The sequence below is a fragment of the Mus caroli genome, unplaced genomic scaffold (assembly GCF_978045245.1).
Source record: "Mus caroli unplaced genomic scaffold, Mus_caroli_1 scaffold_13, whole genome shotgun sequence".
Classification (NCBI taxonomy): domain Eukaryota; kingdom Metazoa; phylum Chordata; class Mammalia; order Rodentia; family Muridae; genus Mus; species Mus caroli.
In genome coordinates, this window is record NW_028227268.1 from 35,105,536 (window position 1) to 35,130,796 (window position 25,261).

At 42.1% G+C, this 25,261-nt stretch overlaps 1 protein-coding gene across 2 annotated transcripts; it reads left to right on the top strand.

The window, feature by feature from the left end:
• The first annotated feature begins 173 nt into the window (after positions 1–173).
• Rad51c (RAD51 paralog C) lies at positions 174–24,135 on the top strand. Of its 2 annotated transcripts, XM_021177246.3 has the most exons (9): positions 174–375; positions 1,812–2,070; positions 3,108–3,274; positions 6,572–6,705; positions 8,897–9,028; positions 12,594–12,660; positions 13,720–13,780; positions 21,879–21,939; positions 23,268–24,135. In XM_021177246.3, the coding sequence occupies exons 1-9, from the start codon at positions 258–260 to the stop codon at positions 23,367–23,369; spliced, it is 1,101 nt and encodes a 366-aa protein (XP_021032905.1). In that variant the 5' UTR covers positions 174–257; the 3' UTR covers positions 23,370–24,135. The 2 variants fall into 2 exon arrangements, with proteins under 2 accessions (XP_021032905.1, XP_085685825.1); XM_085829699.1 differs by lacking the exon at positions 8,897–9,028.
• The last annotated feature ends 1,126 nt before the right edge of the window (positions 24,136–25,261 follow it).

A 25,261-nucleotide genomic window follows, 5' to 3' on the forward strand; every position in this document is an offset into this window, starting at 1 on the left:
AAACGTGACTCGGACGAGTGACACTAGAAAACAACCTTACAGGTAACCAGTGTGTGGGGTTTCCTCAGCAGCAGCAAGGCCTCGTGAGTCTAGGCCGCGCGAGCCCCGCCCCTTACGCCGCGCGTATGACGTCACGCCACTGACCCTCCCCCCCCCTCCGCGGGAGGGCGGGGTTTGGGTTTCCAGCGCTTTCGCGCCTCTTGCTCTACGTCACTGAGTGCGTAGCCGCCGAGCTCTCAAAAAAAAAAAAAAAAAAAATGCAGCGGGAGTTGGTGGGTTTCCCGCTGTCTCCAGCGGTGCGCGGGAAGCTGGTGGCTGCGGGGTTTCAGACGGCGGAGGACGTCCTAGAGGTGAAGCCCTCCGAGCTCAGCAAAGGTAACGACTCCCGGCTGCCAGCTGATGCACCGCGGCCGCTTGGCGCCGCCTCCGTCTTCGTTCCGCCGCCTCCGCCAAGCCGATCTTTTGACACCGCTGAAATTCTCTTGAGCTTGGAACTGTGTGGAGCAACGTTTACTGATTGCTTTCTCCGTGCTCGCAGGATGCTTTGAGGAGTGCCTCACTTAATGGTCTAAGGAAGTCAGTCTCCTCTTGGACCAGGGTGTCCAATCTGTAGATGAAAGAACCGACTTCTCATCTTAGGGTTTCAGGATAAACTGGGTTGGGAAACAGTCACAAGCCATGTAATTCTCGCTGGTCAAAGATCCGTGGGGGTGGGGGTGGGAATTGAAGTTGAGAAATGAAGGATTAAAGAAGGACTAGAGACAATTCAGTGAGAAAAGCAATAGAACATTCCCTTAGACCAGGAGAAAGCTCTAGAAAGACGTTCGTGATTCACAGGAATACTGCCTCCCCCCAACCCCCGACTTTTCTCAGAGTTCTTTAGGTTACATATAAGTGAGAATCACAGCCGAGCAATGGTGGCGCAGGCCTTTAATCCCAGCACTTGGGAGGCAGAGGCAGGTGAATTTCTGAGTTCGAGGCCAGCCTGGTCTACAGAGTGAGTTCCAGGACAGCCAGGGCTACACAGAGAAACCCAGTCTCAAAAAACAAAACAAAACAAACGAAGTGGGGACCACTGCATCCTTAATGTTCACAAATCCAAACTTCGTTGTAGTCACCCACTGTGTCAGTAATGCTATGTGTATCTCTTTGTTGGTGACCAAAGAGGACAGAATGGAATCTGGTTTGATTTTTGTTTAACTGTTGTGTTTTGAACTCATGGCTTTGCCAATGTTAGTTAAACACTCTATCACAGAGCTATACCCCTAGTCTAATTTTACATCGCAGCGATGATGCTAACAGGGTAGTAGCAGAACGGTAGAGCACTAACTAGCTACGCATGCCCAAGGCCCTGGTTTTGATCCCCAACTGCTAAATAACTAAATGGATAATTCATTACCGTGTTAGACTTTTGTTTGTTTCAAGAAAAGGTTTGGGGGCTGGAGAGATGGTTCAGCGGTTAAGAGCACTGACTGCTCTTCCAGAGGTCCTGACCTCAATTCCCAGAAACCACATGGTGGCTCACAACCATCTGCAATGGGATCCCATGCCCCCTTCTGGTGTGTCTGAAGACAGCTACATGTACTCACATATATAAAATAAAAATAAATCTTTTTTAAAAAAAGAGAGAAAAAAGGAAAGAAAAAGGTTTCTCAGTGTAGCCCTGACTGTCCTGGAACTCGATCTGTAGACCATGCTGGCCTGCCTGTCTTCCTAGTGCTGGCGTTAAAGGCATGGGCCCCCAGGCCAGGCTCTGAGCTATACTTTTAAATCTCTAATGTCAGGTTTTCTTTTTCTTATTTTATTTATAGAAGTTGGGATATCTAAAGAGGAAGCCTTGGAAACTCTACAAATTCTAAGAAGAGAATGTCTCACAAATAAACCAAGATGTGCCGGTACATCTGTGGCAAGCGAGAAGTGCACAGCACTGGAACTTCTCGAGCAAGAGCATACCCAGGGCTTCATAATCACCTTCTGTTCAGCACTCGATAACATTCTTGGGGGTGGAATACCCCTAATGAAGACGACAGAAGTTTGTGGCGTACCAGGTGTTGGAAAAACACAGTTATGGTAAAATAGGACGTTCCCTTCTTACGGGTGGACTTAATGTAACACATAGAATATTCTGCTGTGAGTTTGTAGTCAGGAAACCAAGAAACATACGTCACTACTTTGTATGTGTTCACATCAAACAATCCGCTTACCATTCTATTATCCAGGAGCCCCGTCTTCATGATGAAGTTTTGATATCAAAAATGTTTCTTTTGTAATATTTCCCGTTCACTAAACGTATACACTCCTAATTAATTGGCTTCTGAGATATATTTGTCAGATGCTTTAAAGTTGATTTATATATGATAAAGAAGAGTTCTGAACCAGGTTTGGTGACATACTCATAATCTCATCACTCAGGACACTGACGCAGGAGTGCTATGAAATAGAGGATGGGGGCTAGCGAGATGGCTCAGTGGTTAAGAGCACTGACTGCTCTTCCGAAGGTCCTGAGTTCAAATCCCAGCAACCACATGGTGGATCACAACCATCCATAATGAGATCTGATGCCCTCTTCTGGCAAGTCTAAAGGCAGCTACAGTGTACTTATGTATAATAATAAATACAATCTTAAAAAAAAGAAAGAAATAGAGGATGTTCTGGGTTGTATAACAGTTGCTAGACTAGCCAGTGATATATAGCAAGACCCTGTCTTCCCCCCTCAAAAAAAAAAGTGTGTCTACCTGGTTATGGCCCACTCCTATAAACAGGACAGTAGGGGTAGAATGGAGACTGAGATAGCAGGATTGGGAGTTGAAGGATCAGCCTGGGCTACATTGCCAGACCGGGACTCAAAGGAGAAAGTAAGGCATTCAATCTCCAGCAATCTAAAACCCACTACGACTTCCTTAGTTAGAGTTCTATACAACACCTTATCTATTATCTAGGCATCTATTGATCATATGTACTTGGAGCTATGGAGACTTAGACATCTCTTTTGCCTTGGGGTATTTATTTGCATTTAGAAAACTTGATCTAGCTGATGATTACATGCAGTTTACAAAAGACATTTTAACTGGTTATGATAATGATCTGGTCATTTCATTTCTTGACAGTATGCAATTGGCAGTAGATGTGCAGATTCCAGAATGTTTTGGGGGTGTGGCCGGTGAAGCAGTATTTATTGATACAGAGGGAAGTTTTATTGTTGATAGAGTGGTCAGCCTTGCAACTGCCTGCATTCAGCACCTTCATCTCATAGCAGGAGCACACACAGAAGAAGGTAAGTTAAAGACGGTTTGTATGGTGTGCATATCTCAGACCTTCGTAAGAGACTGTCCCAAACTAGAAGCGTAACTAGTTAATCTCCAGTACTTTTGTTGCAAAATGATATACAGTGCTCCTGTATATCTTGTGTGTGATCCTTCTGCCTCAGTCTCCAAAATGCTGAAATGATAGACCTGTGTCACACCCAACATGGCAGCTATTAACTTTTTTTTTTTAAGGTTTATTTATTTTATATATATATGAGTATACTGTAGCTGTCTTCAGACACACCAGAAGAGGGCATTGGATCCCATTACAGATGGTTGTGAGCCACCATGTGGTTGCTGGGAATTGAGGTCAGGACCTCTGGAAGAGCAGTCAGTGCCCTTATCCACTGAGCCATCTCTCCAGCCCTTTTTTGAAGATTTTAATTAAAAAAAAAAAAAATTTAGGGACTAGAGAAGAGGACCTGGATCCAAATTTTAGCACTCACATGGCAGCTCGCTCCTGTCTGTAACTCCAGTTCCGGGGCTTCTGACACCCTCACACAGACATGCATGCAGGCCCGACATGAATGCACATATTAAAAGGAAATTTCAAAAACATTTTTTAAAAAAGATTTATTTACTTACTATATGTAAGTACAGTGTAGCTGTCTCTGACACTCCAGAAGAGGGCATCAGATTTCGTTATGGATGGTTGTGAGCCACCATGTGGTTGCTGGGATTTGAACTCGAGACCTTTGGAAGAGCAGTTGGCGCTCTTAACCACTGAGCCATCTTGCCAGCCCATAAAAATATATTTTAAAGTAAGGGTTGTGTGTCCATGTGTACGTGTACAGGTGCCCACAGAAGCCAGAGGCATCCGATCCTCCTGGAGCTAGAGTACAGTGACTGTGATACGGATACCCAGTTTCTAAGAATCAAACTCACTTTCTAAGGGAAACCAGTTCATGTTTTTGTTGTTTAGTTTATTTGAAACAGGTTCTCTTTATTATGTAGCCCTGGCTGTCCTTGAACTCACTCTGGCCTCAGACTCAGATCTGTGTGCTTCTGCTTCCTGAGTGCTGAGATGAAAGGCCCGCGCCACATCCAGCACAGTTCATGTTCTAACCACTGAGCAGTCTCTGGCCCAACAGCCAGTACTTTTCTAAGTGATCGCAAAGGTAAACACTTTGGCCATTGAGGTTGCTCAGCAGGTAAAGGTGCTTACCACCCAGCTTGATGGTGTGAATTTGATCCCCAGAACCAAAATGGTAGAAAGAGAGAACTCGCTCCTGAAAATTATTCTGTGATATCCACAGATGCACTGTAGCATTTGCATAAGAGTACACACACACACACAGTTTGTTAAGAACAAATTCATTATTTGTATATATGGTTTTTCAGTAGTGTTTACATGAGAAAGGATCTTGTTCTGTTACTCAAACTGACCTGGAACTCACTGTATAGCTCAGGCTGGTCTCAAAATCGGAGGGTTTTTTTTTTTGTGTTTTTTGTTTTTTTAATCACATTTATCATGATGTAGAGATGGCTCAGTTTTTAAAAGTACTGCCTGTTCTTCCAGAAGTCCTGAGTTCAATCCCCAGCACCCACATGGCAACTCCCAGCCATCTGTCATGGAATCCCGTGCCTCTTCTGGTGTGAGTGTGTACATGCACACAAAACATTCTTTACATAAATAAGTCCTTTAAAAAGTCATTATTCAGTGTGTGTGAGCATATGTGACAATCTGAGGACAACTTGAGAGTTGCTTTCTTTTGCCACTATGTGGGTCCTGTGGATTGAACTCAGGGCTGAAGAGATGGTTTATTGTTAAGAGCTCTTGCTGCTCTTGAAGAGAGCCCAACTTTGGGTCCGAGCACCCACATAGCACTTATCCCTACCTGTCCGCAGCCCCAGTTTCAGGGGGTCTGATGCCCTCTTCTGGCGTCCATGGGCACCGAGCACATGCATGGTACACTTACATGGAGGCAAAACACTCAATAGCATTAAAATATTTTTTAAAACATTCTGAAGCCGTGCAGTGATGGCGCATGCCTTTAATCCCAGCACTTGGGAGGCAGAGGCAGGTGGATTTATGAGTTCAAAGCCAGCCTGGTCTACAGAGTGAGTTCCAGGACAGCCAGGGCTACACAGAGAAACCCTGTCTCAAAAAACAAACAAACAAACAAAAAAAACCAATAAAACATTCCAAAATGTAATAATTAGTTTCTCATTTTTATCTGTTGAGGTATTTTGCCGGACTGTGTCTGCACTATGTGTGTTCAGTGCCTTTGGAGGCCAGAGAGGGCATTAGATCCCTGAGTTATAGAGAGTTGTGAGCTGATGTGTAGGTTCTAGGAATCAAACCCTAGTTGCTCGGGAAGTGGAGCCAGTACTCTTAACCACTGATCATCTTTCCAAGCACCCTTTCCCCGTTTATTTTTTGAGACATGGTCTCACCATGTAACTGGCTGAGGCAAGGAATGTGGAGGATACGTTTTTGGAGGGTATAAATAGGACAGAGCTTGGCTTGCTGGTACAGCAACACTTGTGGGTCTTTGCTGATCTTCACTTCCCTGAGAGAGGCGTAGCCGAGAACTCCTGGTGTTCTGTTGGACCCTCCTGATGACTCGAGCAGAGGCTGAGACCTGGCTGTCTCTGCTAAGTCATGTCACCACTGTTGCTAACCCAACTCTACTTAACTGGACTGCTAGTGTATCTATGAAGTGTGTGTGAGTAGTTTGAGATGCTGCTGCCTGCTAACTTGTTTTTTTTGTTTGTTTGTTTGTTTGTTGTTTTGTTTTTCAAGACAGGGTCTCTCTGTGTAGCCCTGGCTGTCCTGGAACTCACTTTGTAGACCAGGCTGGCCTCGAACTCAGAAATTCGCCTGCCTCTGCCTCCCGAGTGCTGGGATTAAAGGTGTGCGCCACCATGCCTGGCTGCCTGCTAACTTGTAAACTGAGCTACAGGAGTTGATAGTTGTTACAAAGAACCTTTCTAAACAGGTCCACTTCCCCCATGTCCTTTCTTTTCCACTACCTCTGGTAGGTGGTGGGCTATGGGGAGGTTAAAGCATTTAAGAACCATCATTAAAAATAGGATTTGAAAAAAATTAAAGTTATAATAGGACAGCAATCATCAAATCACAGTTCACAGTCATTTTGCAATAGTTCTGTTGTCTTTTAGAAAGTATGTTTTACAGTGATAAAAAGGTATTCCATTTTGTTATTAAAAAACAACTTGATTTTTTATGATTGGCACACTATTAGAACAAAAAAACTAAAGCTATTTAAGATTGCTTTGTTTGTTTGTTTGTTTGTTTGTTTCAGAACATCAGAAAGCCTTGAAGGATTTTACTCTTGAAAATATTCTTTCCCATATTTATTATTTTCGTTGTCACGATTATTCTGAGCTGCTGGCACAAGTCTATCTCCTTCCAGATTTCCTTTCAGATCATCCAAAGGTATGGATCATCCTAGTAAAATAACGCCTTTGAGAGTATCGATTATACAAAAATAAACAGTAGCAATAGTAGAAACTTAATGCCAGTTCAAAAGCCTTTTCTTTTTGTTTTAAACTATCTATCTATTTATTTATTTAATCTATGTGAGTACACTGTCTCTGTCTTCAGACACACCAGAAGAGGGCATCAGATCCCATTACAGATGGTTGTGAGCCACCATGTGGTTGCTGGGAATTGAACTCAGGACCTCTGGAAGAGCAGCCAGTGCTCTTAACCACTGAGCCATCTCTTTAGCCCCCAAAGCTTCTTCTTTTCCTGCCCTACCACTTAATTAATTATTTTGCACATATATGCTATTCACATTTCAAAATATTGTATATTCATTGTATATTCTCAAGATTGAAATATCTGAGCCGGGCAGTGGTGGCGCCTTTAGTCCTAGCACTCGGGAGGCAGAGGCAGGCGGATTTCTGAGTTCGAGGCCAGCCTGGTCTACAAAATGAGTTCCAGGACAGCCAGGGCTATACAGAGAAACCCTGTCTCAAAAAAACCAAAAAAAAAAAAAAAAAAAAATTGAAATATCTGTTGATCACAAATACAAACATTTATTTTTGAATTCTATTCTCTCCCCCCCCACCACCCTCTTTTTTTTTTTCAAGGTTTCTCTGTATAGCCCTGACTGTCCTGGAACTCACTTTGGAGACCAGGCTGGCCTCGAACTCAGATATCCGCCTGCCTCTGCTTCCCAAGTGCTGGGACTAAAGGTGTGCGCCACCACCCCTGGCAGCTATACCTATTCTTATGCCAGTTGGTTTTTTTTTTTTTTTTTTTTGGTTTGTTTCGTGTTTTAAGACAGGGTTTCTCTATGTGTAGCCTTGGCTGTCTTGGAATTCACTTTGTAGACCGGGCTGGTGTCGAACTCAGAGCCTCCAGAGTGCGGCACACCATACTTTGCTAACCTTGATTTCTCAATCACCCTGTCTTCATTCAAGTGCTGGGATCCAGGCTTGTGCTACCATAGTCAGCCTGTCTTATTATCATCATCATCATTATTGGATTTTTTGGAAACAAGGTTTCTTTGTGTAGGCTTGGCTGTCCTGAAACAGTGGCATATGCATGTAATACTAGTCTTCAGGTAACATTATGTAAAATCACTGGCTAAGTACTTTCCAAAAGCAAGCCTGTGAAGGGCTGGGGAGATGGTTCAGTGGTTAAGAGCACTGAGTACTGTTCGGAGGACCTGAGGTGGATTTCTAACACCCACCTGGCAGGCAGCTCACAGACACCTTTAAATCTGGTTCCAAGAGATCCTTGCCCTGTTTGGCCTTCACAGGTATCAGGCATGAACATGGTACACAGACTTACATGCACGCAAAACACTAATACACATAAAATAATAAAATGAAGTTTAAAGGGAAACCTTTGAAGAGATAAAATTGAAGCAGTAGAGTGAGGAGTATAGCTCACTTAGTGGTAGAGTACTTACCTACCATGCATGAGCCATAGGTTTAATTCCCAGCATTACAGAAGAAAAGTCTTAATTTTCATTTGTATTTATTTAATTTGAGTTAGAATCTCACTATATAGCTAAGCTTGGCCAGAAACTCATGAACCTCCTACCTTTATCTCCTGTGTGCTGATGTGTAGATACATACACCATGTTCTTATTTTATTTTTAATTTTATAAGTGACCGGAGGCCAGAGGAGGGCATTGGATGCCCTAGAGCAGTGCTGCTCAACCTTCCTAATGCTGCAACCCTTAAATACAGTTTTTCATGTGGTAACCCCCTCAACCATAAAATTATTTCCATTGCTACTTTGTAATTTTGCATCTTTTATGAATTATAATATAAATATTTGATATGTAGCCCCTGTGAAAGGGTCATTCAATCCCAAAAGGGTTGTGACCCACAAGTTAAGAACCACTGGCCTACAGAGATCTGGGGTTATAGGAAATTGTGAACTGCCTGACTTGGGTGCTGGGAACTGAACTCAGGTCTCTGTAAGAGCAGTGTATACTCTTAATCGCTGAGCCATCTTTCCAGCATCATCAAAAAATGCCCAGCTAGCTAACTAGATTTCTTTACTTTTTCAGCCCAAATTTTAAGACTTATTTATGTAATGCACTGTGCTTTGGGGATGCCATCTTTATTATAATTTTAACTCCAAACCTAGTTTCTTCTGTCTTTAGGTGCAGCTGGTGATAATAGACGGAATTGCTTTTCCCTTCCGTCATGACCTTGAAGATCTTTCCCTTCGTACTCGATTACTAAATGGCCTCGCCCAACAAATGATCAGCCTTGCAAATAATCACAGATTAGCTGTGAGTATTATTGGCCAGGAGAATTTTACAGTTAGGACTGAAAGACTAATGTCTAAATTGATACAAATTTTGCCTAACTAAATCATGTGACTGTGGTTTGGGGGGATTTCTGGTGGTTGTTGTTCTTGTGGTTGTTGTTTGTTAGAGATAAAGCCTCGATAAATAACTGGAACCTTGATACTGTAGTTCTGCTTCTTCAACTCTGTCCTCCTACCTCAGCCTTCTTAGTGCTGAGATTTCAGATGTGTTACCATACATGGCTTCTAATGTAGATACTTTATAGAAAAGCCAGGTTTTGGTTTTGTTTTCTATAATAGGGATTAGACCCAGAGCCTCATGCATGAATTATAGTAGGCCAGTGTCTACTCCTGGGCTGCTGTATCAGTCCTAGAGCTAATTCTAGATTTGAGATATGAAGGGAGCAGTAAATTATGAGTTTAGGAGTACAGAGATACCTGTTGGCCATTTGTTTCCATTCTACAGCCATATCCTTCCACTGACAAAAAATATACTCGTCAAAAGAGAGGTAAAATGCTTTTAAGTTGTCTTTTTTTTTTTTTTAACCTTGTTAAGGAAGCCCTTAGTACATGCCTATAATACACCAAACACAAATAAAAAGAACTTCCTCTGGGCTGCAGAGCTGGCTCAGTGGGTAAGAGCCCTGACTGCTCTTCCAGAGGTCCTGAGTTCAATTCCCAGCAACCACATGGTGGCTCACAACCATCTGTAATGGGATCTGATGCCCTCTTCTGGTGTTGTCTGAAGACAGCTGCAGTGTAGTTACATATAAATAATAAATAAATCTTTCCTGCTTTTTAAAGAACTTCCTCTATAAAATTAAAAATATTTTCTTTTCCAGATCTTATTCTTTTTTTTTTCTTCCCACTCCAGCCCCACTCGCTCCTGCCCCCAGATCTTATTCTTATGTTACATTTTACTTATTCTGTGTGCATGTACATGTGTTGTTATATGTATCATAGCACAGGGTTAGCAAACAACTTGTAGAAGTCAGTTCTTTCCACTCTGGGGTCTCAGGGATCAAACTTAGGTTGTCAGTGTCCATGGCAGTGCCTTTCACTAAGCCATCTCACTACCCTTTTTGCCAAAGCATAGTGCATTATTTCTTACTGTTAATTGTAATTCAGCATTGTTAATGATGGCATCCTGAAGATCTCCCAGTAGAGGGCACCCAAGACAGACAGGCTGCATAGAGTCAGTGGTTTGTCGTTGATACTGCTTTCCTTTGTTGTTTTGTTGCTCCTGCTGCTCCAGCTCAGACACACTAAGCAAACATTCTGCCATTGAGCTACATCCCCTGCCCTATTTTAATTTAGTTAACTCGCTTGTTGTTTCTCTCTCCATTAAATACATATACATTTTGGCTTGTGTGTGTGTCCATGTGTGTATGTAGGCACATGTACAAGAATGTGTGCTTGTGGAGGCCAGAGGTCAGCATTGAAGGACCTCAGTCCTTCTCCACCTTATTTTTAATTTTTTAAAGTTTTGTTTAGCCGGGCGTGGTGGCGCACGCCTTTGATCCCAGCACTCGGGAGGCAGAGGCAGGCAGATTTCTGAGGTCGAGGCCAGCCTGGTCTACAGAGTGAGTTTCAGGACAGCCAGGGCTACACAGAGAAACCCTGTCTCAAAAAACCAAAAAAAAAAAAAAAAAAAAAAAGTTTTGTTTATTTCTTTTGTGTGCCTTTGTGCATGTATGTGTGCACACATGCCATTGCTGTGCATGTGGAGATCAGAAGATAACTTGTGGTAGTTGGGTTTCTCCTTCCATGTGTGTCCCAGGGATTATATTCAAATGGCGGGTGCCTTTATCTATGGAGCCATGTCACTGTCTCAGCCACCTTAGTTTTTGAGACAAGGTCTGTTTGTCTAGGTTGCCTGTCTCTGCCTCTCTCAGCCAAGGCAATTCATAAATGTGACATGTAAATATAATATAAAACAGAAAGCATTTAACTGGGCTTAAAGGTGTGTGCCACTATATAGTACTGGTTTGCTTTTCCTCCCTAAGTGCTAGGGTAAAAGGCATATAAAGTGAAATTTAAATTTTGAATTTTGGAAAAGAAGTTTCAAAGGAGGGGTACCGGAGAGATAGCGCAATGGATAGTGTTTGCTTTGTTAGCATAAAGACCTGAGTTCGGAGCCCCCATATCTCCATATGAGCATGGCAGTGCACTCCTGTACCTCCAGTACTGCTGACAGTCAGGTTAGGGAAAGATTCCTACAGAGGCATCCATGGGTTTTGCCTGCCAGCCAGAACAGAAATTCTACATCCACTGAGCTACTCAGTCTTAAAACATGAGGTAGATGCTTGGAGGAGTTGTCATGTACCTAATCCCAGCACTCAGGAGGCAGAGGCAGGTAGATCTCTGAGTGTGAGGGCAGCCTGGGCTACAAAGCTAGTTCCAGGATAGTCTGGACTACATAAGGAAAGCCAGTCTTGAACCACACCACACCCCAACGCCCCCCAACCCTCAAAACCCCATATCAACCAAGAATTTTTGTTTGGTTGGTTTTGGTTTTTTGGGGGCTTTTTGTTTGTTTGGTTTTTAAGACAGGGTTTCTCTGTGTAGTCCTGGCTGTCCTGGAACTCACTCTGTAGACCAGACTGGCCTTGAACTCAGAAATCCGCCTGCCTCTGCCTCCCAAGTGCTGGGATTAAAGGCGTGCGCCACCACTGCCCGGCCAACCAAGAATTCGTTGTTCCTTCAGATTTTTTTGGTCAATTATTTCATGTATTCTGGTACCACATTTTTGCAGATAAGTACAAATTTTTATTTTTAAATTTTCTTTTTTTTTTTTTTTTTAAAGTATATGAGTACACGGTAGCTGTCTTCAGACACACCAGAAGAGGGTATCAGATCTCATTACAGATGGTTGTGAGCCACCATGTGGTTTTTGGATTTGAACTCAGGACCTCTGGAAGAGCAAGCAGCCAGTGCTCTGAACCGCTGAGCCATCGTTCCCAGCCCTCTTTTTAAATTTTCAAACAAGAGCATATTCCCCTCTTCTCTTCCCTTTTTAAAAAAGATCTATCTATCTATCTATCTATCTATCTATCTATCTATGTATATGAGTACACCGTAGCTGTCTTCAGACACACCAGAAGACGGCATCGGATCCCATTACAGATGATTTTGTACTACTGTGTGGTTGCTGGGAATTGAACTCAGGACCTCTGAGAGAACAGTCAGTGCTCTAAACCTCTGAGCCATCTCTCCAGCACCTTCTTTTCCCTTTTCATCAGAAAAACATAATTTTTAGAGAGTTACTTAATTTTGTGTGTATGTTTTGCCTGTGTACATGTCTGTGTACACACGTGGGCCTAGTGCCAGAAGAGGTCATAAGAGAATAAGGTCTTCTTGACGGAAAGTGTAGATGGCTGTGAGACACCATGTGAGCTCTGGAAACTGACTCTGGGTCCTACAACCACCGAGACATCTCTCCAGCCTCTAATATATTTTCTTTTAACTTATTATATTCAGGATATTAAACTCATAGGACTGTTTATATATACCTTATGCCCTAACTTTCTTACATTTTGTTTTTATAGGTTATTTTAACTAATCAGATGACAACAAAGATTGATAAAAATCAAGCTTTGCTTGTTCCTGCATTAGGTGGGTAAATGAGCGAGATAATGCTTATTCTTTTCCCTCTTTTTGGTTTTTTAAGATGGCTTCTCTGTGTAGTCCTTGAACTCAGATCTGCCTGCCTCTGCCTCCCAAGTGTTAAAATCCCTAGGAGTCAAGCCTGGCATTAAGTCTGTAGACCACCATGCCTGGCTCTTAGAGAAAAGAGGTTTAACATTTTTTCCTACATTTTCATTTTCATTTGATGTTTGATAGATACTATAAGCTGTTGAAAATAAAGACTGTCTTATTCACTGACCACATTTGTTTGTTTGTTTGTTTGTTTGTTTGTTTGTTTTTCGAGACAGGGTTTCTCTGAATAGCCCTGGCTGTCCTGGAGCTCACTTTGTAGACCAGGCTGGCCTCAAACTCAGAAATCCCTCTGCCTCTGCCTCCCCAGTGCTGGGACTAAAGACGTGCGCCACCACGCCCGGCTCTTTTTTTTTTTTGCACATTTTTAAAATACTATCTGACACCTCTGTGTCAGTAATTTGAGAAGTAAATATTCAAAATAGAATTCTAAACACTAAAACCCATCTTAGACAGAAAGGAGAATAAGCGTATTTAAAGACAAATCACACTATGCAAACAGATATGACTGTATTTCTAGCATTGTGATGTTATTAGAACACAATGCTTCAAGATCTGTCTCCACTGGAATCCAGTAATATTCTGTGTGGCAAAGATGGTGATGCAGACTTAGCCCTAGCTACTGTGGAAACTGAATGCTGGGCTGGGTAATGAACTCTGCATGCAGCACGTCTTTAATCCCAGCACTCCAGAAACAGAAGCATGCAGAGTTCTCTTAATTCAAGGCTGGCCCGGGCTACATATTGAATTCCAGGCCTGCCAGGACTAACGTGAGACCCTGTTTCTGGGTGTGAGAAAACTCTTATTACTCTTAGGATCTTACTGGTGTACAACAGGTTTTGAAACAAAGAATATTTCTATTTTCAGTTTGGTAAAGTAAGATTGTAGTTGACCAGACAGTCTAAGCAACTTAGAAAATTCTAAAGGTTCCTTATAGTAAATTTTTTTTTCTTTTAGGGGAAAGCTGGGGGCATGCTGCTACAATAAGACTCATTTTTCACTGGGAACAAAAGCAAAGGTCAGTATAGAAATAAGTTCATAATTTCAGAATATCAATCTAATTATCCTGAACACTTAGTGGTTTGTTAACATAGGTCCCCAGCTTGAGGTTTGCAGTGACCCATAAACCACTTCTGTTGTTGCCTTGCTTGACATCGGTTAGAGCAAACATAGAAACACGTTGTTAATACTGCACATTCAGCCACATGGGGAATTCTTTGTGTATTTAAATGCTGGTGTGAATGTACCTGGAACATGTGGGTGGCTAAGGGGTTGCTACCTTCTGATAGTCTTTGAAATCACATCTTAGCCATGAAGGAGGAGGAGGTACCCTGTGTTCCCAGAGGAGACTGAAAGAAGAATAAATCAGGACAAAAGGAAAAGTTTGAGGCTAGTGTTAGGACTAATATATGTGGAAAATAGAGTTTTTCTTAGTTGCTTAATATAGTTCTTGCATGAAATTGTGTCTGCCATTTTCCCCTTTTATTACCCATGTATTTACCTGCCTTTCACAAGTATTGTTCTTTAAAATAAAATCATGGCAGCATGGAGCCTTTGTGTTTGTTTCTAAGGCTGCTGAGCAAGTGAGTGAACCACCTTCCCTTTTCTTTAAAATAGGCCATTGAAAGCTATGAAGTCTTTTATCCTGAACTTCAAAAGATGTCAGATTCATGCCAGCCTTTCTTCTTTGTGATTAATGGACATAACCTAGAGAACTTGATATGGAAGTGCTCTAATAAAGGGGGAAACTGAGGCAGTATGTAGGGCAATATTGAGCTCGGTCAGTGATACTGCTTTGGGGTTTTTGTTTGTTTCTTTAAACTGCATTACGTGCCACCTTCTAATAACCTTTCAAATCCATACTGTAGCTAGCTAGGTATTTTGGCACGTCTATAATTCCAGCACTTATTAGACTGAGGCAGAATAGCCTGAGTTTGAGGCTAACCTGGGCTGCAAGTTCCAGGCCAGCCTAGGAAAGAGTAAAACTGCATAAAAAGAAAAGAAAGCCAAATCGTGAAACTTTCATGTACAAAAATTTTGGGGGGCAGGAGGGTTTGATATATGGTCTCTCTGTGTAGTCCTGGCTGGCTTGGAACTCACAGAAATCTTCCTCCCTTTGTCTCCTGAGTGCTGAGATTAAAGGTATGCACTACCACTTCTAGCTGTATTTAATTTTTAAAATGAATTTATTTTATGTGAGTATTTTGCCTGATTTTTTGTGTGTAAGTCTGTGCAACACGTGCATGCCTGGTGCCCACAGAGGTTGAAGAGGGCATCGGATCCCCTTGGGTTGGAATTCCAGATGGCGGTGAGCTGCCATGTGAGTGCTGGCAACTGAACCCAAATCTTCTTCAAGAACAGCTGCTCAGCTGCCTTTCAAGTCTCTACAGTTACTGGGCCTTTAGAAACAGCATCTGTAAAGGAGATGCAAACTGCATGCATCAGTTTTAAAAGATTATGCACAAGTGTAGTGACCATGATTCAAGTCATTGAAACCTAACTTGGCCGGACATGATTTTTCCCCCTTTTTTTCCTATAATTGTTTTTCTAGAACATAGTCATAGTATTACATACAAATGTGAATGTATAGCTTTTATTCTTTTTTCCCCAGTAAAGAACTTTTCCTCTAAATTGTTTCTTTCAAGTCTATGGATATGTGACAGTACTGTGCATACTTTATGAGAGTCAGAATGAATTGATCTTATTTAGTAACTTAAGAATTGAGATAATTTTGTTCTTTATTATTTGAAACCAAATATCTTTGTCTTTAAAGTTTGGTGCAATCTTTGCATGTGAGGATTATGGGGTTTGGTTTGGTTTGGGTCTTGGGTGCTAGGAATTGACCCAAGGACTTTTTGGCATGCTAAGTCCTTGCTTTCTCACTGACGTATAGGCCCATCAATATGGTTGCATGAAATCTTCAATGCTTTATAGTTATCTTTCTGTTTGTTTCTGATACAGGTTGTCAAGTAGCCGAGCCTGGCCTGAAACTTACTAGAAAGTATAAGATGACCTTGATTCTTGAAGCTTTTGCCTGCACCTTGTAAGCTCAGGTGGCAGGAGAGTGCTGCTACACCCTAGCTGAGGCCAGGCCAGGCCAGCACTCTGCCTCTGAGCTCTGTACTCTCACATGCTTCTTAGAAAGGTTTTCTTAAAAATATGAAGAAGTCATAAATTTATAATTATAGAAATGAACACTTTTATTTTGAACAGAAAAACAGAAAACCTTAAATAACAAAAAAATACTGTGAATTGAACTTAGACATTATCGTGCCCTAACCTCCATTTTCACTAGTAAAATCTGGTTTTATGTTTTGAATTTTTTTTTTTTTTTTTTTTTTTTTTGCTTTTTTTCGAGACAGGGTTTCTCTGTGTAGCCCTGGCTGTCCTGTAACTCACTCTGTAGACTAGGCTGGCCTCGAACTCAGAAATCCGCCTGCCTCTGCCTCCCCAGTGCTGGGATTAAAGGCATGCGCCACCACTTCCTGGCTTATGTTTTGCTTTTAAGAGAGAATCTTACTATGTATCTCTGACTAGCTTGCAATGTACTCTGTAGACCAGGCCGCCTGTACCTCCCCAGCCTGGCATTAAAGGTGTGCAGGACCACATATGTGCAGTAACCTCTGACAACTGACAGAATGACATTCCAACAATTCTTAAATGATTTTGTCTGTGTCCTTATATTATGTGGGTTCTCCAATTTGCATATTCATGATAATATGAGGCCAAGATTGTTCTTTGCCAAGAAGATGTGGTGGTAGAGTGGAGTAATCCATCACACCCCCACACAGCATTTCCTGTGTGTGCTCAGCTTTAGAGCACACATTGTACTTCTGTCTTGTTTCTTCCTGACCCAAACTATGCAGTTCAGCCGTATGTTAAGCTTCATCTCAGCTGGGGCTAGGAGCCAAGTGAATCTTTTTGGTTTGGTTTAAAAAGATCTCTTGAAGAAAAGATCTTTTGAGATGCAGACATGACATACAAAATTTTTTACCTAGAAATTTGAAGAGGATTTTCTTTTTTTTTTTTTTTTTTTTTTGGTTTTTCGAGACAGGGTTTCTCTGTGTAGCCCTGGCTGTCCTGGCACTCACTTTGTAGACCAGGCTGGCCTCGAACTCAGAAATCCGCCTGCCTCTGCCTCCCGAGTGCTGGGATTAAAGGCATGCGCCACCACGCCCGGCTGAAGAGGATTTTCTAAGTTAAAAGCTTAATCAATTCCCTTTTGTCTTTATAATTTATTTTTCCTTTAGAAAGCCCAGCCTGGCCTAGAACTCTTAGCAATCCTCCTGCCTCCTGCTTTATTAGCATTATAGACATAAGCTACCACATCTGGTGTTCATTTTGTATTCATACTAACTTTGTAAAGCCTTCTTAAAATCTTACTACTTTTTTGCTTTGATATGGAGTCGTAGACCTGCTCTTGAGGGGAAGGTTGTGAGTTCAAGACCAGTCTGAGGTACATGGCAATAGTCTGTCTCAGTTTATCGTTCCCTATCATCAAGAGTGAGGAAGAAATTACTGCTTGTTAATAATTTTTTCAAAGCACTCAGATGTACTTGGCACTTTTTTGGGTATTGTGAGATGACTTACAAGATGAGCTATTTTATTTTATTTTATTTCGTTTGGTTTTTTCAAGACAAGAGTTTCTCTGTATAGCCCTGGCTGTCCTGGAACTCACTCTGTAGACCAGGCTGGCCTCGAACTCAGAAATCCACCTGCCTCTGACTCCTCTATGTGCTGGGATTAAAGGCATGGGCCACCACTGCCTGGCCAAGCTAATTTTTTATTGAGTCAAATGTGAAGGGTTTTCTTCACTGTCTAGTCACTGTTTCCTGTGGGTGAGTATGTGTGTGCATGCGTGTGTAGGAGCTTTCCCTCTACCAAATGTCACGGGGACATTGAACTCAGGGTCAGGATCAAAGGCAAGAACCTGTGAGCTGTCTCAACTTATCCTAAAAAGTGATTCTTTTGGCTTCATGTGTAGTTCAGTGGGGTAGTGCTTGTCTGGCTTCTACAACACCCACAGTTCATTCTCTAGTACTGCCCCACCTTAAGAAAATGAAAATTCCCAAACTATGATTTTTCTAAAAAGGCTGATTAAAATATATTTTGCCTCTGAAGTGCTGTGATTAAAGATATCTGTCATCATGCCCAGCTAAAAGGAAATGACTTTATTTTCAGTGTTATTGATAATTGAACCCAGGGCCTCTTGCATGTCAGGCACACACTATTGAGTCACATTCATAGACCTTGTTGGGTTTTTGTTGTTTTGTTTGTTTTTGTTTTTTCTTTTTTTAAAAAGAATTGTTTATTTTATGCATATGAGCACACTGTAGTTGTCTTCAAACACACCAAAAGAGGGCATCAGATCCCATTATAAATAGTTGTGAACCACCATGTGGTTGCTGGGAATTGAACTCAGGACCTCTGGAAAAGTAGTCAGTGTTCTCAACCACTGAGCCAGCTCTCCAGGCCTAGTTTTTGTTTTTTTCTAGACAGGTTTTTTGTTTTGTTTTGTTTTCTGTGTAGCCCTGACAGCCCTGAAACTAGTTCTGTAGACCAGGCTGGCCTCCAACTCAGAGATCCACCTGCCTCTACCTTCCACGTGCTGGAATTAAAGACATGCACTACCACTGCCTGGAGCCCTAGTTTGTTGGTTTGTTTTTTTAAAGATTTATTTATTTATATGTATGAATACCTTGTTGCTGTCTTCAGACACACAAGAAGAGGGCATCAGATCTCATTATAGATGGTTGTGAGCCACCATGTAGTTGCTGGGAATTGAACTCAGGACCTCAGGAAGGGCAGTCTGTGCTCTTAACCGCTGAGCCATCTCCAGCCCAGAGCCCTTATCCTTATATGTGACTCGGCACTTAGTTTTTACGTTAACTTACAGAGTTTATGACATTTTGGATTCTGTTGTTTGTTTTTTTTGTTTTTTTTTAAGATTTTATTTATTATATGTAAGTACACTGTAGCTGTCTTCAGACATTCCAGAAGAGGGCGCCAGATCTCGTTGCGGATGGTTGTGAGCCACCATGTGGTTGCTGGGATTTGAACTCTGGACCTTCAGAAGAGCAGTCGGGTGCTCTTACCCACTGAGCCATCTCACCAGCCCCTGTTGTTTGTTTTGTTGTTGTTGTTTTGTTCTGTTTTTTTGGTGTGGGTGGGTAGGTGTTTTACCTTCATGTCTATGAGTTTTGCGTGTACAGTGAGTGCCCTCAGAGATCAGAAGAGATGCCCTGGAACTGGAGTTATAGAAGGTTGTGAGTTCCCATTTGGCCACCGAGAGTAGTGTTTAGGTTCTCTGGGAGAGCATCCAGACCTCTTAACTGCTGAGCCATCTTTCAAGCCCAATTGTTTTCAAAGTAAAAAGTGTTTCTCTCATGAATTATGCTTAAGGAGAGGTGCATTTTGAAATTAGGAAAGTTAATAAATAATAAATAAGATGTTCTTTGTTGAATTTAGTTTTGAAAATAAGCTAGGTGTGGTGGTGCATGCTTGTAATCCTAGCATTTGGAAAGTGAAGGCAGGAAGATTAGGAGTTCAAGGCCATCCTTGGCTATGTAGTACATTCAAAACTAGACTGGCCATATGAAATCCTGTCTCAAAAACAAAGAGTGTTATATTGTATAGAAACTAATAAAAAGTTTATGATTGTTTCCTATTAAGTTAGAATCTATATTATATAAAACTGCAATAAAATAGATATTAAAGTTTTTAGCTATATTTTTACAGCTGGCTGGCATTAAGTACATTCATATTCTTCTATGACCTTCACTACCATTTATTTCCAGAACTTTGTCATCTTCCCTTACTTCAGTGTTAAACAATAGTGTTGTCCCTGGCAACCACTGTTCTACTCTGTCTCTGATTTGATTATTCTAAGAACCAAATATAATTGAAATCATGCAATATTTGATTTACTTATTTCCCTTAGAGTGATGTCTTCAAGGTTCATTTTGTAGCCATGTCAAAATTTTCATCCTAACAATGAGAGAGAGAATGAGAATGTGTGTATTCCATTTTGTGTTTATCTCCCAGTAGACACAGTTGCTTTAGTCTTTTCTGTTGTGAGTGACTTTAGAAGTAGTTTTAGGGTGATAGCTCAGTGGTGAAGCACTTTCCTAACTTGTATGAGGCCCTGGGTTCAGTTTCCATCATCACAAAAAAGTAATTCTTGGGACTGGAGAGATGGCTCATTGGTTTAGAGCACTGACTGCTCTTCCAGAGGTCCTGAGTTCAAATCCCAGCAACCACACGGTGGCTCACAACCATCTATAATGGGATCTGATGCCCTTTTCTGGTATGTCTGAAGACAGCTACAGTATACTCATATAGGTAAAATAAACAAAAAAAATTTTTTTTAAGTAATTTTTTTTGGAAACAGGGTTATGTATGTAGGGTGTCCTCAAAGTTGTATGTAGCCTAGGTGGTCCTCAAGCTCATAGCAGTCCTCGTAGCCCACCCCGTCTTCTGCAGTTGCAGGTGTGCACCACCATATCAAGCTCCTCAAAAGAAACTTGAAAGATTTTTTTTTTTTTTTTTTTTTGGTTTTTCGAGACAGGGTTTCTCTGTGTAGCCCTGGCTGTCCTGGAACTCACTCTGTAGCCCAGGCTGGCCTCGAACTCAGAAATCCACCTGCCTCTGCCTCCCAAGTGCTGGGATTAAAGGCGTGCGCCACCACGCCCGGCACTTGAAAGATTTTTATGTTCTCGCTCTTAGCACTATTTGAATGTAGTTATTAAGAGTGTAGATTGTGGAGTTGAGATGGTGACTCAGGCTGTAAAGGGCTTGCCCTGTAGGCATAAGAACTGGAATTTGGATCCCCAACACCCACATAAAAATGTCATAGTGATTTGCACTTACAATCCCAGCACTGGTGAGGAAGAAACAGTAGGCCCTCTAGGACTCGTAACTTAGTAACTGATTGAACCCTGCGCTCAATCAGTGAAAAGAGCCTATCTGAAAAAGCCTCTGGCCTCCACGTGTATATGCACACATAGAAAAAGAGCTCTAGCTGGGTGGTGGTGACACACCTTTAATCCCAGCACTGGGGAAGCAGAGACAGATCTCTGGTTTCAAGGCCAGCCCAGTCTACAGAGTTGAGTTCCAGATCAGCCAGGGTTATACAGAGAAACCCTGTCTTGAATAAAACAAAACAACAAACCCCTTAATTATTATTTGTTAGCTGTTCTCAGCTTTCAATTTTATTTACTTTATAGAAAACAGGGTTAGAGAAAGAGGTCAGTGGTTAAGAGCATTTGCTGCTCTTCCCACATGTGAGGTTCTCAGCACACACATCAGGTGGGTTACAACCGTCTGTAACTCCAGATCTCCAGGGGATCTGATGCCTCTGGCCCCTGAGGGTGCTTGCACCCATGTATACATACCCACATACGGGCTCACACCCCTGCACATAATTAAAGATTTAATAAGAATACATCTTTAAAATCATACATGTCTATGCACGCCTACTTTTTTAGGAGGAGGACAGGCTATGATGTAGTCCAGAGCCTCAAACTCTCCATATAGTGAGAATGACAACACTGGCTGTCCTGGGACTCACTCTGTAGACCAGACTTGGCCCCATACTTAGAGATCTAACTGTTTCTGCCTGGGATTAAAGGCTTGTGCCACCATACCCAGCTTTTTAACTTTTTTAAAAAATTTAATTATTTTTAAGGCTCAGGTGGCCTTGCTCCTGAGTTCAAAAAAAGTTGTGCCTCTGCTTTTTTTTTTTTTTTTTTTTGGTTTTTCGAGACAGGGTTTCTCTTTATAGCTCTGGCTGTCCTGGAGCTCACTTTGTAGACCAGGCTGGCCTCGAACTCAGAAATCCGCCTGCCTCTGCCTCCCGAGTGCTGGGATTAAAGGCGTGCGCCACCACGCCCGGCAGTTGTGCCTCTGCTTATCTGAGACTGAAAGCACCCACCACAGTGCTGCCCTGTGAGGAAGGTTTTCATTTTGTCTTTTTAAATATATTTCTTTCCATTTTGTGTACTTGAGAATACATGGTACAAGCATAGTTTAGGACTCTGTACATTTAAATTATAAAATCAGTCATGTGACCTAATTAATTAAGGTGATGTGTTTATATGTACTTTTTCTCCAAACAGATTTGCAACATTGTACAAGTCACCAAGCCAGAAGGAGTCTACAATACCATTTCAGATCACAGTCAGTATCATTTCATCACAGTGAGATTTTGCAGTTGTTGGGCAGTAACTATCTGAAGAGGTCATCTACAAATCGTTTCTGTTAATTTTGTAAGCAGCAAGCATATTTGAGGGTAGTCTAGATGTGAGAACACCATCAAAATAGTATTTGCACAGTACTGCAGTCACGGTTGAACTGAAGTTTATCTTTGAGAACAGATGAAATATTTATGTATGTTCCATGGCATATGTAAAATATCCTATAAAAGATTTTTATGTTAAAAGTTTTCAGAAAGGAAAAAATGTATAACGGGGCATGATGGCACATGCCTGGACTTGGGACACTGAAGCCGGCAGATCAGTTGTACGAGCCAGCCTAGTCAGCATGAGATCCTGTCTCAAAAATACCAACAACTAAAAGAACAGGTTTCTACGCTGACATTACTACTTTGGCCTGTAGATGGTGGTGACACTTTGAAGCATCATCAACTTCCTGAGCATTTCTATCACTGGGCCTCAAACCCACTACAGAGCTGAGCTTGACCTGGAGCTTCTTTGTTTGTTTTTGTTTCTTTTGAGCCAGGGTTTCTCTGTGTAGCCCTGGCTGTCCAGGACCTCACTCTGTAGACCAGGCTGGCCTCATACTCCGATATCCACCTGCCTCTGCCTCACAAGCGCTGGGATCAAAGACAAGCACCACCGCACTCAGCAGTCTCTTATTTTATAAAGAGAAAACTAAAAATGGAAAGCAGTTCTGAAAGTGAATTTTCCACTTAGTTTTTACACTAACCTCACTTAACTTACATTAACCTGTTCTCAATTATTTTGTCTTGTTTGAGACGAGGTCTTGTTATTTAGTCCAGGCTGGCATTGAACTTTTGACCCTCCTGCCTCCGCTGCCTAAGTGATGCTATTACAGATGCATGCCACATGCCAGGCAGAATAATTTTACTATAAAGTGATTTGTGAAGTGCCTACCTGGCTGTACACACCACTTTCCACTTCTCCCAGCTGAGGCGCCATACGGCTTCTTAGGATTCTTCCTAGAGAGTTTTTTTGTTGTTAACTTGGACATCACCACTCATCTACATACAGGTCAGGTCTTAGAAAGCATCCTGATGCAGTGTTATTTTTTTAATGTGTGTATAGAAGAGCATATGTAAAATGCTCTAATAAAACTCTGGCTCAGACCACCTGCAAAGTTTATCCTCTTTATTCAATGATCAATAAATTCTCTCCCAAGAATAACATGGCTTATTTAAAGACTATTTGGAAAATTAATCTTTTTAAATTGTCTTTCATGTGTGTGTGTATGTATATATTTTATGTGTGTATTTCTCTACCTTGCAGCCTCAGGGATTTAGAGATGCTGTTGTCACTGCTGCCTCATCACAGACAGAGAGTTCTTTGAATTTCCGGAAACGGTCACGAGAACCAGAGGAAGAATGCTGACCAAATGCTGATGCCAATGCATCCAGTTAACTGATGATGTGCTAGTCAGAGTGTAGTGTGTGTGTATGTATGTGCACTGTGTGTGGGGGAGTGCCTACAAAAGCAAGCGGAGGGTGGTGGATCTCGTGGAACTGGAGTTAGAAGTAACTGAACCACCATGAAGGTGCTGGGAACCAGAACCTAGTCCTGCAAGAACCAAAAATGTTCCCAACTGCTGAGCCATCTCTCCAGCTCCTCCACCCTGTCTCTGAGGCAGGCTCTCCTGTTTTGTCTCTTCACTCTCCAGGTCTGCACACTTTAACTACTTCTGTTTTGGCCTCCTGTCTCACTAGGAACACATGGGATGCAGGTGTGTAGCACACTGTGGGCTCTGAGAATTGAACTCAGGTTGTCAGGCTTGCAGAGCAAGGGCTTTTACCCACTGAACATCTTTCTAGGCCCTCCTTAAATTTTAAGAAAAAAATCTCTCCCTGAACGTGGAGCTCACTGCTTCAGGGCCACCGGTCTACCCCAGCAGCACCAAGATGCACACATGTGCTGCACTGCACCAGCTTTTATTATATGCCGTCCTCATGCCTGCATGTCAGGGGCTTTACCCACAGAGCCGTTTCCCTAGCTCCTGAAAAGATTTTCTGAAGCACTGTTCTATAATTATATTTTAATATGTTTTTATTTTGAGTAATGTGGAAAGCTGACCTTATGTTACCTATCTGATTTACCACCCAGAGTGGAAAATTTCTTTGTCAATTGCCTAAAAAATAATAGAAATAAAACACTATTATACATTTGAAGTGTGTGTATATGTGTCTGTGTGTTTGCCAACTGTGTGGAGGCCTTCAAAGCATGGAAGAGGGCATCATGTCCCCTAGAACTGGAGTTATATGTGGTTGGCTGCCAGACATGGGATCTTAAGAGGTAATTTCTGAGTCATGTCTCTGTCCCTCCTTATTCTTAAATGTAGTTTTGGGGGCCTAGAGAGAGGACGCAGGAGTTAAGAGCACTTGTTGCTCTTTTAGAAGACCTGGATCAGTTATCAGCTCCAAGTAACTCCAGTTCCAGAGGATCTGACCCCCCTCCTCAGCCCTCCACGGACACTAAGCATGTATATAGTATACATACATACTTGTAGGCAGAACACTCAAACAAATATGAAATAAACAAATGTAGCTTTGAAAGCAATTAACATATCACTGTTTAGTTAGTTGAGTTGGTTGTTTGGTTTGCTGACTCCTGGTCTGTGTGTCCTTGCTGCTGGGTTGCCCAGAGCACCTCCTGCAAGCCATTGTTGGAGGCAGCACACAGTCTGTAATAGGGGTTGAAGGTCTGTGCCTCCCCTCCAAGTCTTTGTGCCTGGGGACAGCTAAGCCCTAGAGAGAGGCAGAGCCAGGTTTGGCTCCAAGTCAGGGCCAAGAGTATGTATGGGAAAGGCTGGAAGAGAAGGCCTTCTCTGGGAGATTTAGGCCTGAAGCCCCTCCCTGCCCTGGAATCCTTGATGAAGAGATAGATGGTCCTTTCTTTGATGGTGGATGTGAATGCATACACCTTACTCAGGGTGAACCAGGGATTAAATACCTTTTGCAGGAAGAAATGCCCAGGAAGGGGAAGCTCATTGGCTGAACACTCGGGGCCTGTGTAGCTACTTCATTAGCATGGAGAACTCCAGGTTCTTATGCTGCGCGACTGATGGGTGTTATGATTACGTGTTCCAGAACAGATAAAGCTGGGCAGGGATCTGGTTTGACTCCTGCCACTCTCAATTCTGAGATTCCCTGGGGTTTGAGCCTGTGTGTGTGTGTGTGTGTGTGTGTGTGTGTGTGTGTGTGTGTTGGTTTGAATAGATTTGGCCTACACAGACTCATATATTTGAATATTTGGTCTTTGGGGAGTGGCAC

Excerpts from the sequence above, each read along its gene's own strand:
- Rad51c (XM_021177246.3), top strand. The coding sequence starts at position 258 with ATGCAGCGGGAGTTGGTGGGTTTCCCGCTGTCTCCAGCGGTGCGCGGG. Across the intron at positions 2,071-3,107 it reads GTTGGAAAAACACAGTTATG|TATGCAATTGGCAGTAGATG; the intron begins GTAAAATAGGAC and ends ATTTCTTGACAG. Across the intron at positions 12,661-13,719 it reads TTTGCTTGTTCCTGCATTAG|GGGAAAGCTGGGGGCATGCT; the intron begins GTGGGTAAATGA and ends TTTTTCTTTTAG.